Source organism: Cariama cristata, unplaced genomic scaffold (genome assembly GCF_000690535.1).
Source record: "Cariama cristata isolate BGI_N322 unplaced genomic scaffold, ASM69053v1 scaffold32217, whole genome shotgun sequence".
Taxonomy (NCBI): domain Eukaryota; kingdom Metazoa; phylum Chordata; class Aves; order Cariamiformes; family Cariamidae; genus Cariama; species Cariama cristata.
In genome coordinates this window covers 1,703-16,268 of record NW_009627692.1, presented here as the reverse complement: position 1 = coordinate 16,268, position 14,566 = coordinate 1,703, and the positions used below count along the sequence as shown (strand labels likewise).

At 41.7% G+C, this 14,566-nt stretch overlaps 2 protein-coding genes across 2 annotated transcripts; one reads left to right on the top strand and one right to left on the bottom strand.

Moving 5' to 3' along the window:
• The first annotated feature begins 50 nt into the window (after positions 1-50).
• On the top strand, positions 51-4,038 carry RILPL2 (Rab interacting lysosomal protein-like 2). Its single transcript, XM_009704529.1, has 4 exons — positions 51-99; positions 844-1,045; positions 3,416-3,526; positions 4,014-4,038. The coding sequence occupies exons 1-4, from the start codon at positions 51-53 to the stop codon at positions 4,036-4,038; spliced, it is 387 nt and encodes a 128-aa protein (XP_009702831.1).
• A 4,274-nt stretch (positions 4,039-8,312) lies between these two features.
• Positions 8,313-14,281, bottom strand: SETD8 (SET domain containing (lysine methyltransferase) 8; the record flags this gene model as incomplete). The annotated part of the gene is made up of 6 exons (XM_009704528.1): positions 8,313-8,523; positions 9,702-9,892; positions 10,994-11,053; positions 11,416-11,500; positions 12,325-12,541; positions 14,125-14,281. Coding segments are annotated over 6 exons (921 nt in total), but the record flags the coding sequence as incomplete, so codon positions are not given.
• Positions 14,282-14,566: the final 285 nt, after the last annotated feature.

Sequence of the window (14,566 nt, the reverse complement as noted above, 5' to 3'; positions counted from 1 at the left end):
CCGCCGTGGGTGCCCGCCGGGCGGCACAGCCTGCCCGGGGCGGCTTGGCCATGGCGTCGGCGTCTGAGAGGCGGCACATGCGGCAACGCCTTCACCAACGTAGGTCGTGGCCTGTCCGCTTGGGCACATGCGGGTCGTGAAACCCACCCAGCACCAGGTGGGTCGGAGGATACTTTTGCTGCAGAACGAGTCCCAGGAAGTTCGCTTCTCATCTTTGTGGAAGGCCTTGAGCAGAGCTCCTCAGGGTTGTTACTAGTCGCAGTGCTGCAGATCCTCACTCCTGTTTCACTGTAGCGACTAACCATGCTTTTAGCTCAGGAGCGTGCTGTGCTGGCAGAGGAGTTCAGACACACAGAACCAGATTTTCAGAGTGCAAATCCACCGTTGTTCAGCTCTTACACAGCACCGGTCCCATAAAGACAACTTGCCATTCCTGCAAACGCTAAAGCTTTGTTACTCTGTGCAAGGGAAACTGACGTCTGTGACCGAAAAACCCATTACCACAAGAGTCTTAAATTAGGAAAGGAGAATTCAGTTCTCGCCTCCCTCTGCCACAGAGTTTTGGTGTGACGTTAGACAGATTGCTCAGCCTCTCTCACCATCAGAAAAGCAGATAAAAGCAGCTTTTTGGCAAACTAGATTGCAAACTCTTTGGGACAGAGACTTTGCTTTTAGCTGTGGTCAGAGCCTGTCACAGTTGGGCCCTATACTTGGCTGGGAAATGCAGACACCAAGGGAATATGAGAATAATATGAAAAACTATAATTAACTGCTTGGAAAAAAAGCAGGATTGTGATGAACTCATACTAGTTCTAAAAATTACTACATATTTGTAAAATTCAGGTTTTTACTCTGAGTACCCTCTTTTTGACAGGTTACCATTTATTTTACAGCTCAGCCTTGGACCAGATAAAATGGTAATAGACCTCACAGATCCAAATCGGCCCCGGTTCACATTACAGGAGCTGCGAGATGTATTGCAAGAGCGAAACCAGTTGAAAGCTCAGCTTCTTGTGGTGCAAGAGGAGCTACAGTGCTATAAGAGGTATATCATGAAGTCAGCAAAGAACTAATAACAATTACTTCTTGTCTGAGGAGCTTAGCAGATCAGAGTAGTGCAGGTTTGAGCACCTAGATTGGGCTAGACACTGTCCAGACATATAAGAGACATCCGTGTTCCCAAAAGCCTACAAATGAGCAAAGAATGGGTGAATGATGAAGTCTCTATGCAACGTAATTTTAAAACTAAACTCCCTGTTATTCTGCGCAGTTTGCAGCCCGTTCCCATAATTGTACCGCTGTAAGCCTACATACAGTTACTCCTACCCCACATACAAGCTGGGTTCTCGTGCACATGAATTCATCTCTGCAGTCACAGCAGTTGCACGCATACTGTTCTTGTCTAAAGCCACGCTACGTACCAAAGAGCACGGGGGTTTCCGTCTCAGCTTTAGTCAAAATTTCCTTCCTCCTCCAGCTTGCCGTCGGGGCCGCTAGCTTATCTGCTGTTCCTTTGCTCCCACAGTGGGCATGGCATTGATCTAGAAAGCAGAATATTAAGCCCTTTCATCATCATTCAAAATAAGCTGTGGGGTTTTTTTAAGACTGCCAACAGAGGGTTGTGTAAGGCCCTTGAACTGTGCAAAACAAGTGCTCTCAGAGAAGTATTTTGGTCCTTCTAGAAGGGACCAGCCTGGGAGAATCGGTTTGAGCCAAAGGCTGGGATACAGGAAGGGCCTTGCTCTTGGTGCTACAAATTCACTTACCTCCAAGGCTGCTCTCCCTCAACCTCTGCCCCTCATCGTGAGGTTGTATTATGAACTCTTTGGGGCAAGAAACTACTTCTTAATCTAGGCACAAAACATCTGAGCACATTAGATTTCAGTTGAGATATCTCAGCAGCAACCTCTCAGACAGACTAAACCTGCCCTTTGCCTTGTCTATAACAGGCAGGTTAAGCCAAGAAGTTAAATCCAAGAAGTCGGTTTACAATCTGTTTCACAGCACTTCTCACAGCGCAGCAGGGCACTGCTTCCCCAGCTCAGCTGCCTGCCGTTGCTGTGCGGCCATTGGAACGGCTTCTTGCTTTGATTTCCCAGCTGTGTTACAGCTTATTTCAGGCCAAGTTAAAAATTAAGTGAGAATGTTTTCAGTTTTCGAGTGATTTAAGCCACAGTGCTGCACACCTAGAAGAGAGTGTCGAGGCTGCTTTTCAGTTCAAGTAATTCTATGTGGTTATCTCCTCATACAGCGTTACAACTTAAGCCAAAAACCATCTGCTCTTTAAACATTCGCATAAAATCCTAATAATAATTGTACGGCCATAAACAGTAGTTGTGCAGGGGAAGAGGACAAATATGAGTATACATTCTAAAACGTCTTGTGTATATTGGAAATAAGCTCTATATAGCACAAGGTAACTGATATCCTCAGAGAGAATGGCTTCAAATGACTGATGTTTGGGGACTGCAGCGTTTTTAATCATGATTTCTGACTAGAAGTTATTGTGCAGATATTAGACATCTGCCGTGTCAGCAAACAGCTCATAGTCCTGTTTCTCTAAGAGGACAATCTGCCTCAGAATTATCCCATGCCTGATGTCATACCAGTTTCTAGATACTCTCCTGTATTTTTATTTCCAAGGTCCAGACAAGTGTTGCGTAGCTACTTTCAGCCTTCAGCTGCTGCAGTCACAGGATTTCATCCACTCAGCTCTCAAGATAAACGAGGTCAGCTCAGGACAGTAAATTGGCATGCTGCGAGAACATAGTGTAGTATGCAAACTGGTAAAATCTAACCCGATTCCAGGCAGGGGAAACATCCTTTGGTAAAACTGAAGCTTTTGCCTTAAGTAGGCGGTTACAACGTTGTAGAGCGTAGCAGCATTGGAGTAGGATGACAAAATCTACAGCTCAGGCAAAGCCTTTCTTTTCTCCTCTATAGGATGGAAAGAGGAACAGCCACCTGCCTTGCAGGGAGGCTGAGAATCTCCCAGCTGTTCCCAGCTGCGTGGTGTGAGCCTTCACGGCTGCGCTGAAGGTACCACAGATCCACCCACGCAGAAATTCACCATTTGTGTCTGCACCCTACTGTTATCTTTGGACATCTATACAAATCCAACATGTAATTACACTTCCCTTTCACTCCTATTATGATTTGCCATTCTTCCTCTGTGGAGAAGTCAGCTCATTACTTTTTTAGTGTTCTCATTAAAGCACAGCCTAAGCAAAATTCCATTGCAGTATTTAAGGAAAGTAAGAGCAATTCATGACAAGGAATAGGCTAGGCTGCCATCCCTGTCCCGTGAACACCCATTCACCCATGTCCTAGGCTGCCTGATGAAGGGTTTAACATATGCAATACCACACTGTGCACAAAAACACAAAAAATTAAACAAACCCACTTCTTTTCCCAGTGGGATTATCTCACAGAGAAGGGACCAAGCTGAAGAACTGGAAAAAGAAGCCAGTGGCAGCAGCCCTGCCACCAGCAAGGACAGCGAAGAGAAGACAATCATCAAACGGCTGTAAGTTTGTCCGCATCTTTTTTTTTTTTTTGGCAGAACATGGCATGCTTCATACTCAGTCAGTCCAGGGATGAATTCTGAACTTTAGCCTAGTTGGCTGGATATCATTTTCCTCTCCTCTCCCTGTAAAATTAACACCTGATACGAAAATCCCTTCCTGTGGAAAAAGCACTCCACAGGAAGGCAACCTCCACCCAGGCAAGCAGAGCACCACTTTTTCCTAGGAAAAATAAGCATTTCAGAGCAAAACCAGGCAATACTTGCCTCCCCTGCTAGCACATTAAGACTTTGCTGTGGGAACATGCCAGCTGTCCCTGGAGGTTTGTTTACATTGTATGAAGCAGCTGTACGCAGTACCCACAAGCTCAGGCTGCATCCCTAAAGTTCCCCAAAATAGCAGAACGCATTGACACAGTCATCTCACTGAACATTCCCTCTTTTCCAGTTGTACATTGTTTCCTTTTTGTTGTTGCTTGGGTTTTTTTAGGTTCTCTTTTAAACATGGAAGATGAGCATCCTTGAGAACTTAACCACTCCTGTTCAGAAGTGGCACTGATGAGAGCCTCTAAGGGAGAATCAGTAACTGGAAGAAAAAGCATCACTCCTACTGTAGAGAACGAGCAGTCTCAAAAATTGTGTTGTATAATATTCTTTCAGAATAGATTTTACTTTGCTTTTTTAGAAACTAAGACACTTTCTATATTTCTTGGATTCCTGCCAGACATTACCCACATGTAGAAAATAAATGTTTATACAAAGGTGGGGTTTCTTCTTATTAAAAGAGCCTGTGATGATCTGTACTACCACTTATTTATCCTATCCATCTATCAAAATGCTCAGCCCAAATGATTTTGCAAGATGAAGATATTTTTAAGAGACACATGCCATTCACAAGTGCATTCATAGAAAAGCGCTGGGAAGGAAGAACCTATTCATTGCAGTCCCCACTGCTCTTAAGTGGAAAGTAATTATCTTACACTAGCACAGAACTGCTTGAAGAAAACCCCAGCATTGCTCTTCTTCTGTGTCTGTCTTTGCATCAGATGGGCGCTACATGGGCAGCAGCAGGCAGAAGCCTGTGACACTCCGCCCCACCAAAGGAAGAGGCAGTGGGGCTGTGACAGCAGAACCCCTGCACACACAGCAGTGACCGTTTGGCATAGAGATGAAAAACGGTGAAGAGCATGGCAAGGGAAGAAAGCTGCTGCATCGTGCTCTGCTCACATGAAGGACTGATGTCTTCCCAGAGGTGCAGACATGCTCAAACTGGAACAGATGTAGCAAACATTTCATTTCTGACAGCTATAGGTCTCCTGTGGCAGACAGTTGTATTTTTCATAAGCTCTGTTCTTTCAGTCAACTGTCACAAGCTATGTATTAGTAATGAGATTTATCACTCGTGGAAGCATATAGGGCAAAGGGAGGAGTAGAAAGAGAAGCTTGAAAGATACCAATTAGGCTCCACATTTAGAAAGTAAAATTTCCAGAGCAGAAAAGTCTGAACAGACATAAAAGGAGCAGTGACAGGTACCAAACTGTGATCTTGCTCTCTTCAGAAGTGAAAGCAGGCTCTGAAGTATTTTTGATTCCCTCTCATATGCTAGCAGCATGAAAAATGCAGGACGCTTCACATATCTGCTCAGATGCACAATGCGAATGTGGCTTAGCCTAAGACAGAACTGCAGTCTGCTTTCAGAGAATTTGTTAGCAACTGTACCTTAGCAAGGCAACTCCAAAGATGTCTGACCTAAGCAAGTTGGTTTAGCCAGGGCAGAACACTGCTAAAGTCATTTTGCTGTCTTCAAAATAGTAGTAAGCTTTGGCCACATCTCCACAATGTATTTTCTAGAGCATGGTAGCAGGGAAGGAAGTTACTGCATTTCCTTAGAAGAGGCTTTGTGTTTAGAGGAGGGAAAAAAAAACAAAACAAAAAACCCCCAAAAAACACACAAACAAAAAACCCAAAACAATCATGCATCAGCAACAGCCAGGATACACCTCTGAGCCGAAAAGAGATGTTTCGATGTGCTCTGAACTACATCCTACTCTGTGGGTTATCCAGCGATGTATTTTCCAAACGCTTTTAAAAAAGGAGGGGAGGGGGAATTATGTCCCAAATTACACCCCAAAACAAACTAATCACTCTACTAAGTCTTAATGAAACAACTTCAGGTAATAAACTGCACAGATTACACAGAGCTGTACAGAAGTAACCACCTGCCACAGAGGCACAGAAGACTCTAATGAAGCCCTAGGCCACCCTTTGCAGTTAGTGGAAGGAGACAATAATGAAAGCTGTGATTACTCTTTTCAGTTTACTTACTATTTAAGATGTTCTTTATTAAAAAAAAAAAAAGAATAAGTGGGAGTTCACCAGTTAAAGTAGACAGGAGAGCACCCTCAAACTTTTTGGGCTAGTCTTTTTCTGGAACCATCACAGTTGCATCCACTCCAGTGCTAAGTGAGTTGCATAGGTTCTCTCTCAAAAGGGGAGCAAATTCCTTAGCTATGGCTACAACAGAAGAGGCTACAGTCCTGTTAGAGCAACCCGACTGCCTCTGGCAAAGTCACTCAAGACTGACAAAAGCAGTTTAGCTCCCAACCCAAGAGCATTTTTCCGCTAAGTGCTTTACACCTTATTAGAAGATGAAACCTTCCTATAAGGCAGAGAAAAATCCAAATGGCATGTTTCTGAGAGAAGTAGATACATATTTATCTCTCTCAGTTCCTAGAAAAGTAAAGGATACATATGCAGTGCAACATCAGCTTTATTACCCTCTTCTGATGCAGTGCTACTTGATTACCAGTTAAGGGTTTCAGAGAAGACAATTTTCTTTTTATGTAAGATAGAAAGAGAGCTTTCCCCTTTCTTGTTCACAGAAGTGATGTTGAAGAACAGAGGTTTTAAGCTATTTGACCTGATAGAGAACAAGCAAATGTTTAAATTAAAAAAAAAGCAGCATTTTATTCCAATTTTGACTTAAGGGAAGTGCTCTAGTAAAACAAGATACTGTACACGCTGCTGTAGTCTCTGTTACTGAGAACACAGAAAAATCGGTGCCAACTCAAATAAGTCAGCCAACAAAGCCTACCTGTAACTTGGTACATGTAAGGTAACAGGTCTTCAGTTAATTCTTCAGAAACAGTGAAAATGCACCAGCTGCCTCTGATGATCTTGCCTTGTGTTAAGTGGTAAATAATATAAAGCATTTAATGGCTAATGATTTTCACAGCTTTCTTTCAAAATGCTTATGATCCACAATGGAGACAGGTACTATAGCAGCCACTTCATCAATAATAAATATATTCTTTATTTTACAGAGACATTGTCTTCAAGTTTTTTAATTTAAAAAATACATCACTAAACCACCTCTCTTGCTGCTGGAGCATACAACCAGGATGTTGTTGCTATTTGACCTATCACATAGGCAAGCATGTAAGATTGTCCTAGAGGGCATTAGCTGGAACAGCAGCAGCCTTCAAGACAGGAGGAACAGAAGACATTAACAGAGCCACAGATCCCTCGCTGACATCTTCCAGCAGCAAGCGTGGCTGATGGCTCACAGCCATTTTCATCTACACACGTGCCAAGCCTGCCTTGGCAAAAATTCCAACTGGTAAGAATTCATCTTTAACATAAAGGACCTGCATTGTATTGCCCGCCTATATCACAGATTTGGTTCTCCAACAGTAATGTTACAAACATTCGCAAGATGCTAAGCACTCAACTCCCATTTAAGACAGTGGGACCAGACCATGCTGGACAGACCTACAGGACCAGGCAATAAGGAATCTACTTTCTTCATTGCATGAACTCCATCATTAGTTTGAAGCTGCATATGAAGATGACTCCTATTTTTGGAACCGCTATGCTCTACTTCAAGCATTCACAGTAAATAAATAGCTTCTGATGTAGCTAATTAGCATAGGAAGGTAATAAAAAAATTTGAGAGCTTTTTCTTTTACTTCCTTAAAATCTTCTGGGAGACCCCTCCAAGAATCAGCCATCAACTATAAAAAGGTACCTTCTTAAATTTTACAAAATAAGTAATGTCAAACATTGATTCTCACTCTGAAGTTCTATCTTCACATTTCTAATCACTATCAACCCAGTCTATCAAAATCCATCCCGATTTGGCTTGGAGTCATTTCTCTGAAGAAAGCAGCCAATTTGACCATCCATTTCCCTCAGCACCAGTGCATTTAAAGTTCCTTGCCAACATGAGATATGACACTGGAAAAACTGGATCCCTACCACAAATTATTTGAGAATGATAGTAGCATCCATCTCAGAGAAGCCCGTCAGCACTGAGTTGTAAAAAGCAGTCTGAAAAGCAGTCAAGCCATTGGATGTACGAGTCAGAGTACAGAAGTACACCTCCTGTCATAAAGCTAATACCAGGTTCATCACCCCACAAAGTGGAGCATGAGATTTCATTGCAAAAGCAGAAGCATAACCCAAGCGATTAAGTTTCTGTGCAACTCTTTGACTGCATGCTCAAGTGGCACTGGTCACGATGCAGAAGTATTCAAATTTAGGGAGGTTTTCCTTTTACGATATAAAAGCTTTTTGCAATCTATGATCAATTATTGAAGCCTGCCTGGAAACTGTAATAGGTATTTAAATACTGCAAAGCAAAAAGGTAGTTTTTAAGGAGCTCAGAACACCATAAGCAGTCCACTAAGAAAGTTGAGGGAAGTGAGGACAGGAAAATAAAAATCCACTGACTCCTTGTAGAACAGTCAGTCCAAAAAAAAAAAACCCAACCCAAACAAAGAAGATGAATTAGTGTTTCAGCCATGGATGAGCTTCAATGGAAGCTTTGCTTCTGTCTCCATAGTCGTACAACAGTTCTTCACCTGCTTTAATGTCTCTGGAAGCTATCAGTATGAGATGAGGCACACCATCAATGTCATGAAGCTTTGTTTGACAATTGCCACATTTGCTGTGATTAATCAGTCTTCCCAGACGATTAGTTTCTTTTGTAGCATCAACACTGAAAGAAGAACAACAGAATGCAGGATTGCTGCATATCACACAGTCACATTTGTGGACCAAAACCACAGTGCAGATCAGATAAAGAATGAGGAATCCACAAGGCTTGGAAAATAAAGGAAAAACAGAACATTACAGAATATTCATATGATTAAAGAGACAGCCCATAATATGGCAACGTAGGTAAACTAAAACAATTCTGGGATTTTGATTGATTCAATTGATTCAATTTCTAAGTTAGCACAAAACCCAGAAAATGGAAAAATTTGGACTATGTTTTTGATCTGCCTGTTTCCAAGCAGCTCTCAACTGTTCATGAGGAATAGCAGAATCCAGGTGTAGACCACCACCAGAAAGGCTTGATACCTTAAATACCTTCCCCTCAAGAAAGCTGTGTCTAAGCTAAGTAGTATCCACTGAGTAAGCCAGCAAGAGTCTCTACTCACAGAGAAGGCTGAGAATGCCTAAATACTACATGCCCAACTTCCAGAGACCTAGATACTAAAGCTTTAGTGCCCCTCATCGCACAAAGAATTGTTATGGCAGCTATCATTAGGGCATCTAGACTGCAAGTCAGACACTTAGAATATAGGGTGCTTCGAGGTAATTAATATACATGTTAAGTGACCCACACTCCAGTATGCAGTAGTATCAGCCAAGGACGAAGGAACGTAGTCTGAGTAGTTGTTTTGAGCAAATTGGAGTTCGGGGCAAATGAAACAGCAAATAGAGTGATAAAGCATGCACGTGGGGTGGGTGTCAGCTACTAGAGAGAGGAGGAGACCCAGGCAAAGACAGTTGAAGGAAATGTTTCTCTTGCAGAGGGTTTGTCCATACTGCTTTTCAAACAAAATCCTTGCAACTCAGGAAAAGTAGTTTATTTTACAAGAGAATAAATTTAGGCAGAAGTCCATGGCAGAGTTAGAAGTCTCATCAAGCAGACACGACTCTCCATATAGCTTGTGCTGTATGTCAGAGAACAGGGCTTTGAGTCACCTACCATTCCTTTTAGCCCAGATGTACAGGAGGCGTACCCTTGGACCATGAAACAGTGCTCCAAAAATACTTCCTAATTCATGGTTCCCATTAAAAAAAAATTTGCAAGAAAACAAGAAAAGACTTAGCAGCATTCAAAGCCTCTATCACTCAACTATCCCATTTAAGGGAAGAGAAGCTTACCAGTATGTTTTGCTGAGGTACTGAAAATAGTACATATAGCAGCCTGTGGATGGATCTTGAGCATACACAGCTTCTCGCTTTTTAGCATCAGTGATCTCTATGAGATCCCCGTGATATTCAACTACAAATTCTCCTCGATTAAAATGTTTAGTAGCGATTACTCCTCTCCCTTTGCCATCGATGTAATCAATCTGTTGAGTTGAAAAGAGAATCAGCTGGGAAATTAGAAAGCATTTACATGACTGCAAATACACTGTTTACTAGGAAATGAGTACAGGTCAGATTTGTCATTAAAAAAAAAGCTACATCAGGGTATTTGTGTGTATTGCCAACAAAGCTGTAGAAGCACAACGCACAGCATGGTGGAAGAAATATAGGATGAGGTTGGGACACTCCCTATGAGTTATCAGGCATTTTGATACAAAGTCTTCTAATCAAAGAACTAAGAATTACTTTAAACCATACAAAAATAAAGGCTCTCTGTTTTTTCTTTTGAACTACCTATTAGCTGAGGCAGTAAGCTTTTCCATTTCAGGTGCACCATCACCATTAGCATGCACAGGTTAAAAAGTTAGAGAAACAGAAAGATCAATCACAGAAATTACATTTATCACCGACCAGTATACTTTATTATTCCTGCCTCCCCCTGTAAATTGGACAACTCCAAGAAAGTTCTCCTATCACTGTTGTAGATGTGACAGTATTTAACTGCAGGCTGCTGCTTTTCAAGAATCACAGCTCTTCTGCACTTCCAGGAGCCATTTCTGCTTTAAATTCTAAGAAAGGTGATCAGAGTAACCCAAATGGTAAACACTTGGTCCCAATAACTAATATTTGCTAGTAGTGGGAGGAAAACCAGTACAACCCATTATCCCAAGTGCCATAATGAAGACCCACAGCAACTGGCTATAAACAGGCTAAAAGAATTTGTTACCGTACAGACAGTATATACGGATGTTACCTTTCAAACACATGACAATTAAGATGCTACATCTAACCCTATTTCTGAAAGCAAACCTAAGAAATGAGATACTAAATGGAGCAAGTGCATTTTCAGTAAAGGCTATAAAGACCCCTCAATATTTATGACTGAGGCGGCACATACATATTCTTCAGAGCCAAGTATCGCCCATCCAAAAGGAAAGACGATGTGCTCCAGTTTTGCTGCACTTTCATTTTACTACCAATGAATTGCAGCAGTTCTGAGACTGAATCTAAGCAGAAAACAGCAGAACTAACAGCAAGATACTGTATAAGCAGTACATGGCTACTCAAGTTGGCATTGCAGTTACCTTCATTCCTTCTTCTTTCCCACTTGTAATTAGCTCATCTATTTTCCTCCTCTCCTCAGTCTGCAAAATAAACAAGAACAAACAAAACCACAGTATTGTTGATAGTTTTTGTAGCTTATTCTACAGCTAAAAGGAAATTATTAGCCAGCGACACTCATTTTTCCAAACCATCCCATATTTCTACCAAAGCTGAATGGTAGAGACAAATTTCTGCCCCTCAAAACACACAAGCAGCTAGATTCTGTCCTAGAAGAACTGGATCAGTATTTCCAAATTTTAAGAATGTTCTTAACAATACTGCCAGTGCACAATGCTATTTGTATTTGGCCAATTGAAACCATTTACAAATAGCTACATACTTCCTCAAACGTTCAATTAACCAGCAACGTTGTAAGTAATGTTATTTTAACAAGAAGCGCTACCTCCAATTCAGACTTGCTCTTCCTGGAACTTCTTCTAACTGGGTAATAATCTGTCACTTTTCGATTTGGTGTTCTTCCTTGTGTTCTAATGGATAAGAAAAATAGAGAACACACACATTTCAGACTATTTGTGAAGTTACACCTCTAGGACAGATGTACCTGTAAGAAAATTTTAATTTCAGCTTGGTATGTTGAAAGGTGATTAATATGAATCAGTGTTTCTTATCAGACTTATCTACACTTCAAGCCAAAAGCTACATCCTCTTTTCTTCCCTTTTCATTACTCTAGTACTAATTCTTTAACAATAAGAATGAGATGCCATTGAAAACCAACTGAAGGTCACATTATAAGTCTGAAGCCCCTTGCGTGCCTTGCCAGAGGGCATTCTAAAATTTAGGTCATGAAAACTGCTTGGCAAGGCATTCATTAACGTTAGGTCACATTACTCAGATATTGTGAGAAAGAGTATCAGCTCAGCTCAGCCAGGAAGCCTCCATCTGTAATTAATCTAATAGTCTGTTTCTGACAAGATACATTCCCATTTGTCCACAGAAAAGTAGGTCTTAATGGCTCATTAATTTCTTTTTCTATAGGAGATCAGCAAGTATTTCACTTGACATAAGATACACTAACCTTGCTTTCAAGAAAAACAAAAGTCCTCTGCAAGGTAGATAAATAGTCTGGTGCTATTTTGTACTTTCAAACATATTATTCTTGGGAAAACAAAGAAGCCTCCCTTAAGATTTGTTCCTCTCAACATAACCATTTACTTTAAAAAAGGCAACAAAAGAAGAGTAACATTAATTACAGGTCTGACTGTAGTTCCTGAAGGAAAAATGCAGATCAAAGCTTCCTGGTGCAAAAGGAGACACAGAAGAAAAGCTTTTACAATTACAGAAGTCACTCACTTTCTTCTTGGTCCACGTTTTGCTTTAACCATCTTTTTCTGAGCTGGCTTTGCATTGGCTTCATCGGCACAGTCTGAAGGCAGGGACGTCTTTTGAGTTTCTACAGCTTCTTGGTTTTGATCAGAGGAGGGCACCGAAGTGTTGCACTCACTTTCTTTATCTTTCTGGTCTTCTGTTTTCATAGCACCTTCAATTATATTGCCACCACTCTTTTTTTCTGGTGACAGGAAAATAAAGTAAGGTGGTGAACTTAGGATCAATTATACCAGAGTGCTTTAAATTAATTCCAATGGTTTCTAGTCCAAGTTTCTAGTTCTGTCAAACAGGAGAAAGAGGAAGGGAATGATACAATCTCTTTCTGCTAGAACCCAGATAGGCTGTTACTCAGCTTTTGACTAGTCATTGTTGCAGTATACACAGCATGAAGGGAGGGGTGAGCAGAGAAAGGGAAAGGGTGAAACAGAGCCCAAGTACTTTGTCACGTTAGGTTTGTGACTCAGTTTTCCAAACCTGAACATGCAGCACCTTCAGTACAGCATTTGAAACAACTGCACAGTTTGCCACTCAGTGCATCTGGCATATGAAATTATCAAGTTGCCACAAGCTAATCAACATCATGCACTGAAGAGGGAGAGGAAGCCCCTCTGGATCCTGTACTGCTGTAGGTGTACAGTACCTGCAGATGCTGGTACCAAGTGGCCAACACCATTCAGACAAAACCCACAGGAGCTAAGGGGCCGGCACTTACAAGAAGTCTACCCTCCGCCCAAACCAACATTTGCTCGGTTGCGTGCATCCTACCTTGACCTGACCACATCCTCCTTCTCAGCCAACTGATTTAGAGGTAGGTGAGTATGGCTTAAAGCTGAATAAAGTTTTTATTTAAAGCAAACCGCCAGGTTTAACAGTCCCATCTGCTGAGACAGATGCTTCAGTCTCACTGGAGAAATGAAGCACAGCTGCAAGGCCATAGCACTGGGACAAGCTAAAGCCATCCTCACTTTCTTGTCAAAACTGGGGAACTAAATTAGCAGCTAAATGCCCTGTTTTCAGAAAACCTGACACTCTCTGTGTTGAGTGGGACTTAAAATGCCTGCTTGCTAATAGTCTTTGCATCAAAATGTTTTGACAAATTACCGAGTTTATTAAACACACCTTTAAACACAAGCCAGCTTTTTCTTTCCCCCCTCCATAAACTTACGGAACATTCCCATCTCTAGTCACTACCATGAAGCATCTATGAAGCCTGGCATTCGGCATTCACAGTCTGTGCTCCTCCTTCTCACTGCCTTTATTTCATCCTGAAAACTTAAGAGTTGTTTCTTCTTCTTCCAGTACCACTACCTCATACCTAATTTGGCTTCGACTTCCCTTTACATAAATTAGTATAAAGCAGTCAAATTATAGACTAAACCAGTTTTAGGTTATAAAACAGACAAAAGAAAAATTAGATAAACTGCCAAACACTGACCTGAAGAAGCAGAGCAGTAATAGAATTGCAGGGAGATCAGGGTATATTGACAGTGCAAGCGTTAGCTTTTTTATACCCAGAGAGGCAACACAAACATAGCCAAACAAAAAAGAAGAGGAAAAATTGCCTGGTAAACCTGCGACCTAAGTTTTGAAAAGGATAAGGACACCCTCATCTGCAGGGTCCCAGTTTGCGGACAGAGTTGTAGGACTGGGAAAGCAACTGGGCCAGGGGAGCTGCCTGGCCTTCTTGACTGTGTATTGAAGTGTTCAGATTGGGGGCAGAGGGAGCACATTTAATGAGGCAAGCAATTCAAAGATCAATCTTACCATCTCCCTTCCTGTAGGTTTCGTTTAGTGTTTTGCCCTGACATTTCACTTCGTGATACATGACAGAGTTTTCTTCTTGAAGTGGGGGGCGAGCACCAGGAGTTTTGTTAGGATTCAGGTAGCTGTAGATTTTGGATTGACCAATAAACACATTCTCCTAGAAGAGACCCACACAAAAATCAGTACATCACAGAGATTCTAGGAAACTCAAGTTAGCATCCACAACATGCTGCAAAGACCAGGGCTGATAGCTGACACTGCTAATGCAAATTACGCTGCTTTAATGCATCATCCTTACTGCTGCTGCGATTTCTACTAAGTGAAAACATAACGGTGGTTGCTACTTGGAGAACTTTACTAACGCAAACTCCCAGTCCAAGAGGACTTCTATATGAAATGTGGCAGGATGGGGTAGTCATAACTAACTCCAGCTTCCATCTTG

Excerpts from the sequence above, each read along its gene's own strand:
- RILPL2 (XM_009704529.1), top strand. The coding sequence starts at position 51 with ATGGCGTCGGCGTCTGAGAGGCGGCACATGCGGCAACGCCTTCACCAA. Across the intron at positions 1,046-3,415 it reads GAGCTACAGTGCTATAAGAG|TGGGATTATCTCACAGAGAA; the intron begins GTATATCATGAA and ends TTCTTTTCCCAG. Across the intron at positions 3,527-4,013 it reads AAGACAATCATCAAACGGCT|GTTCTCTTTTAAACATGGAA; the intron begins GTAAGTTTGTCC and ends GGGTTTTTTTAG.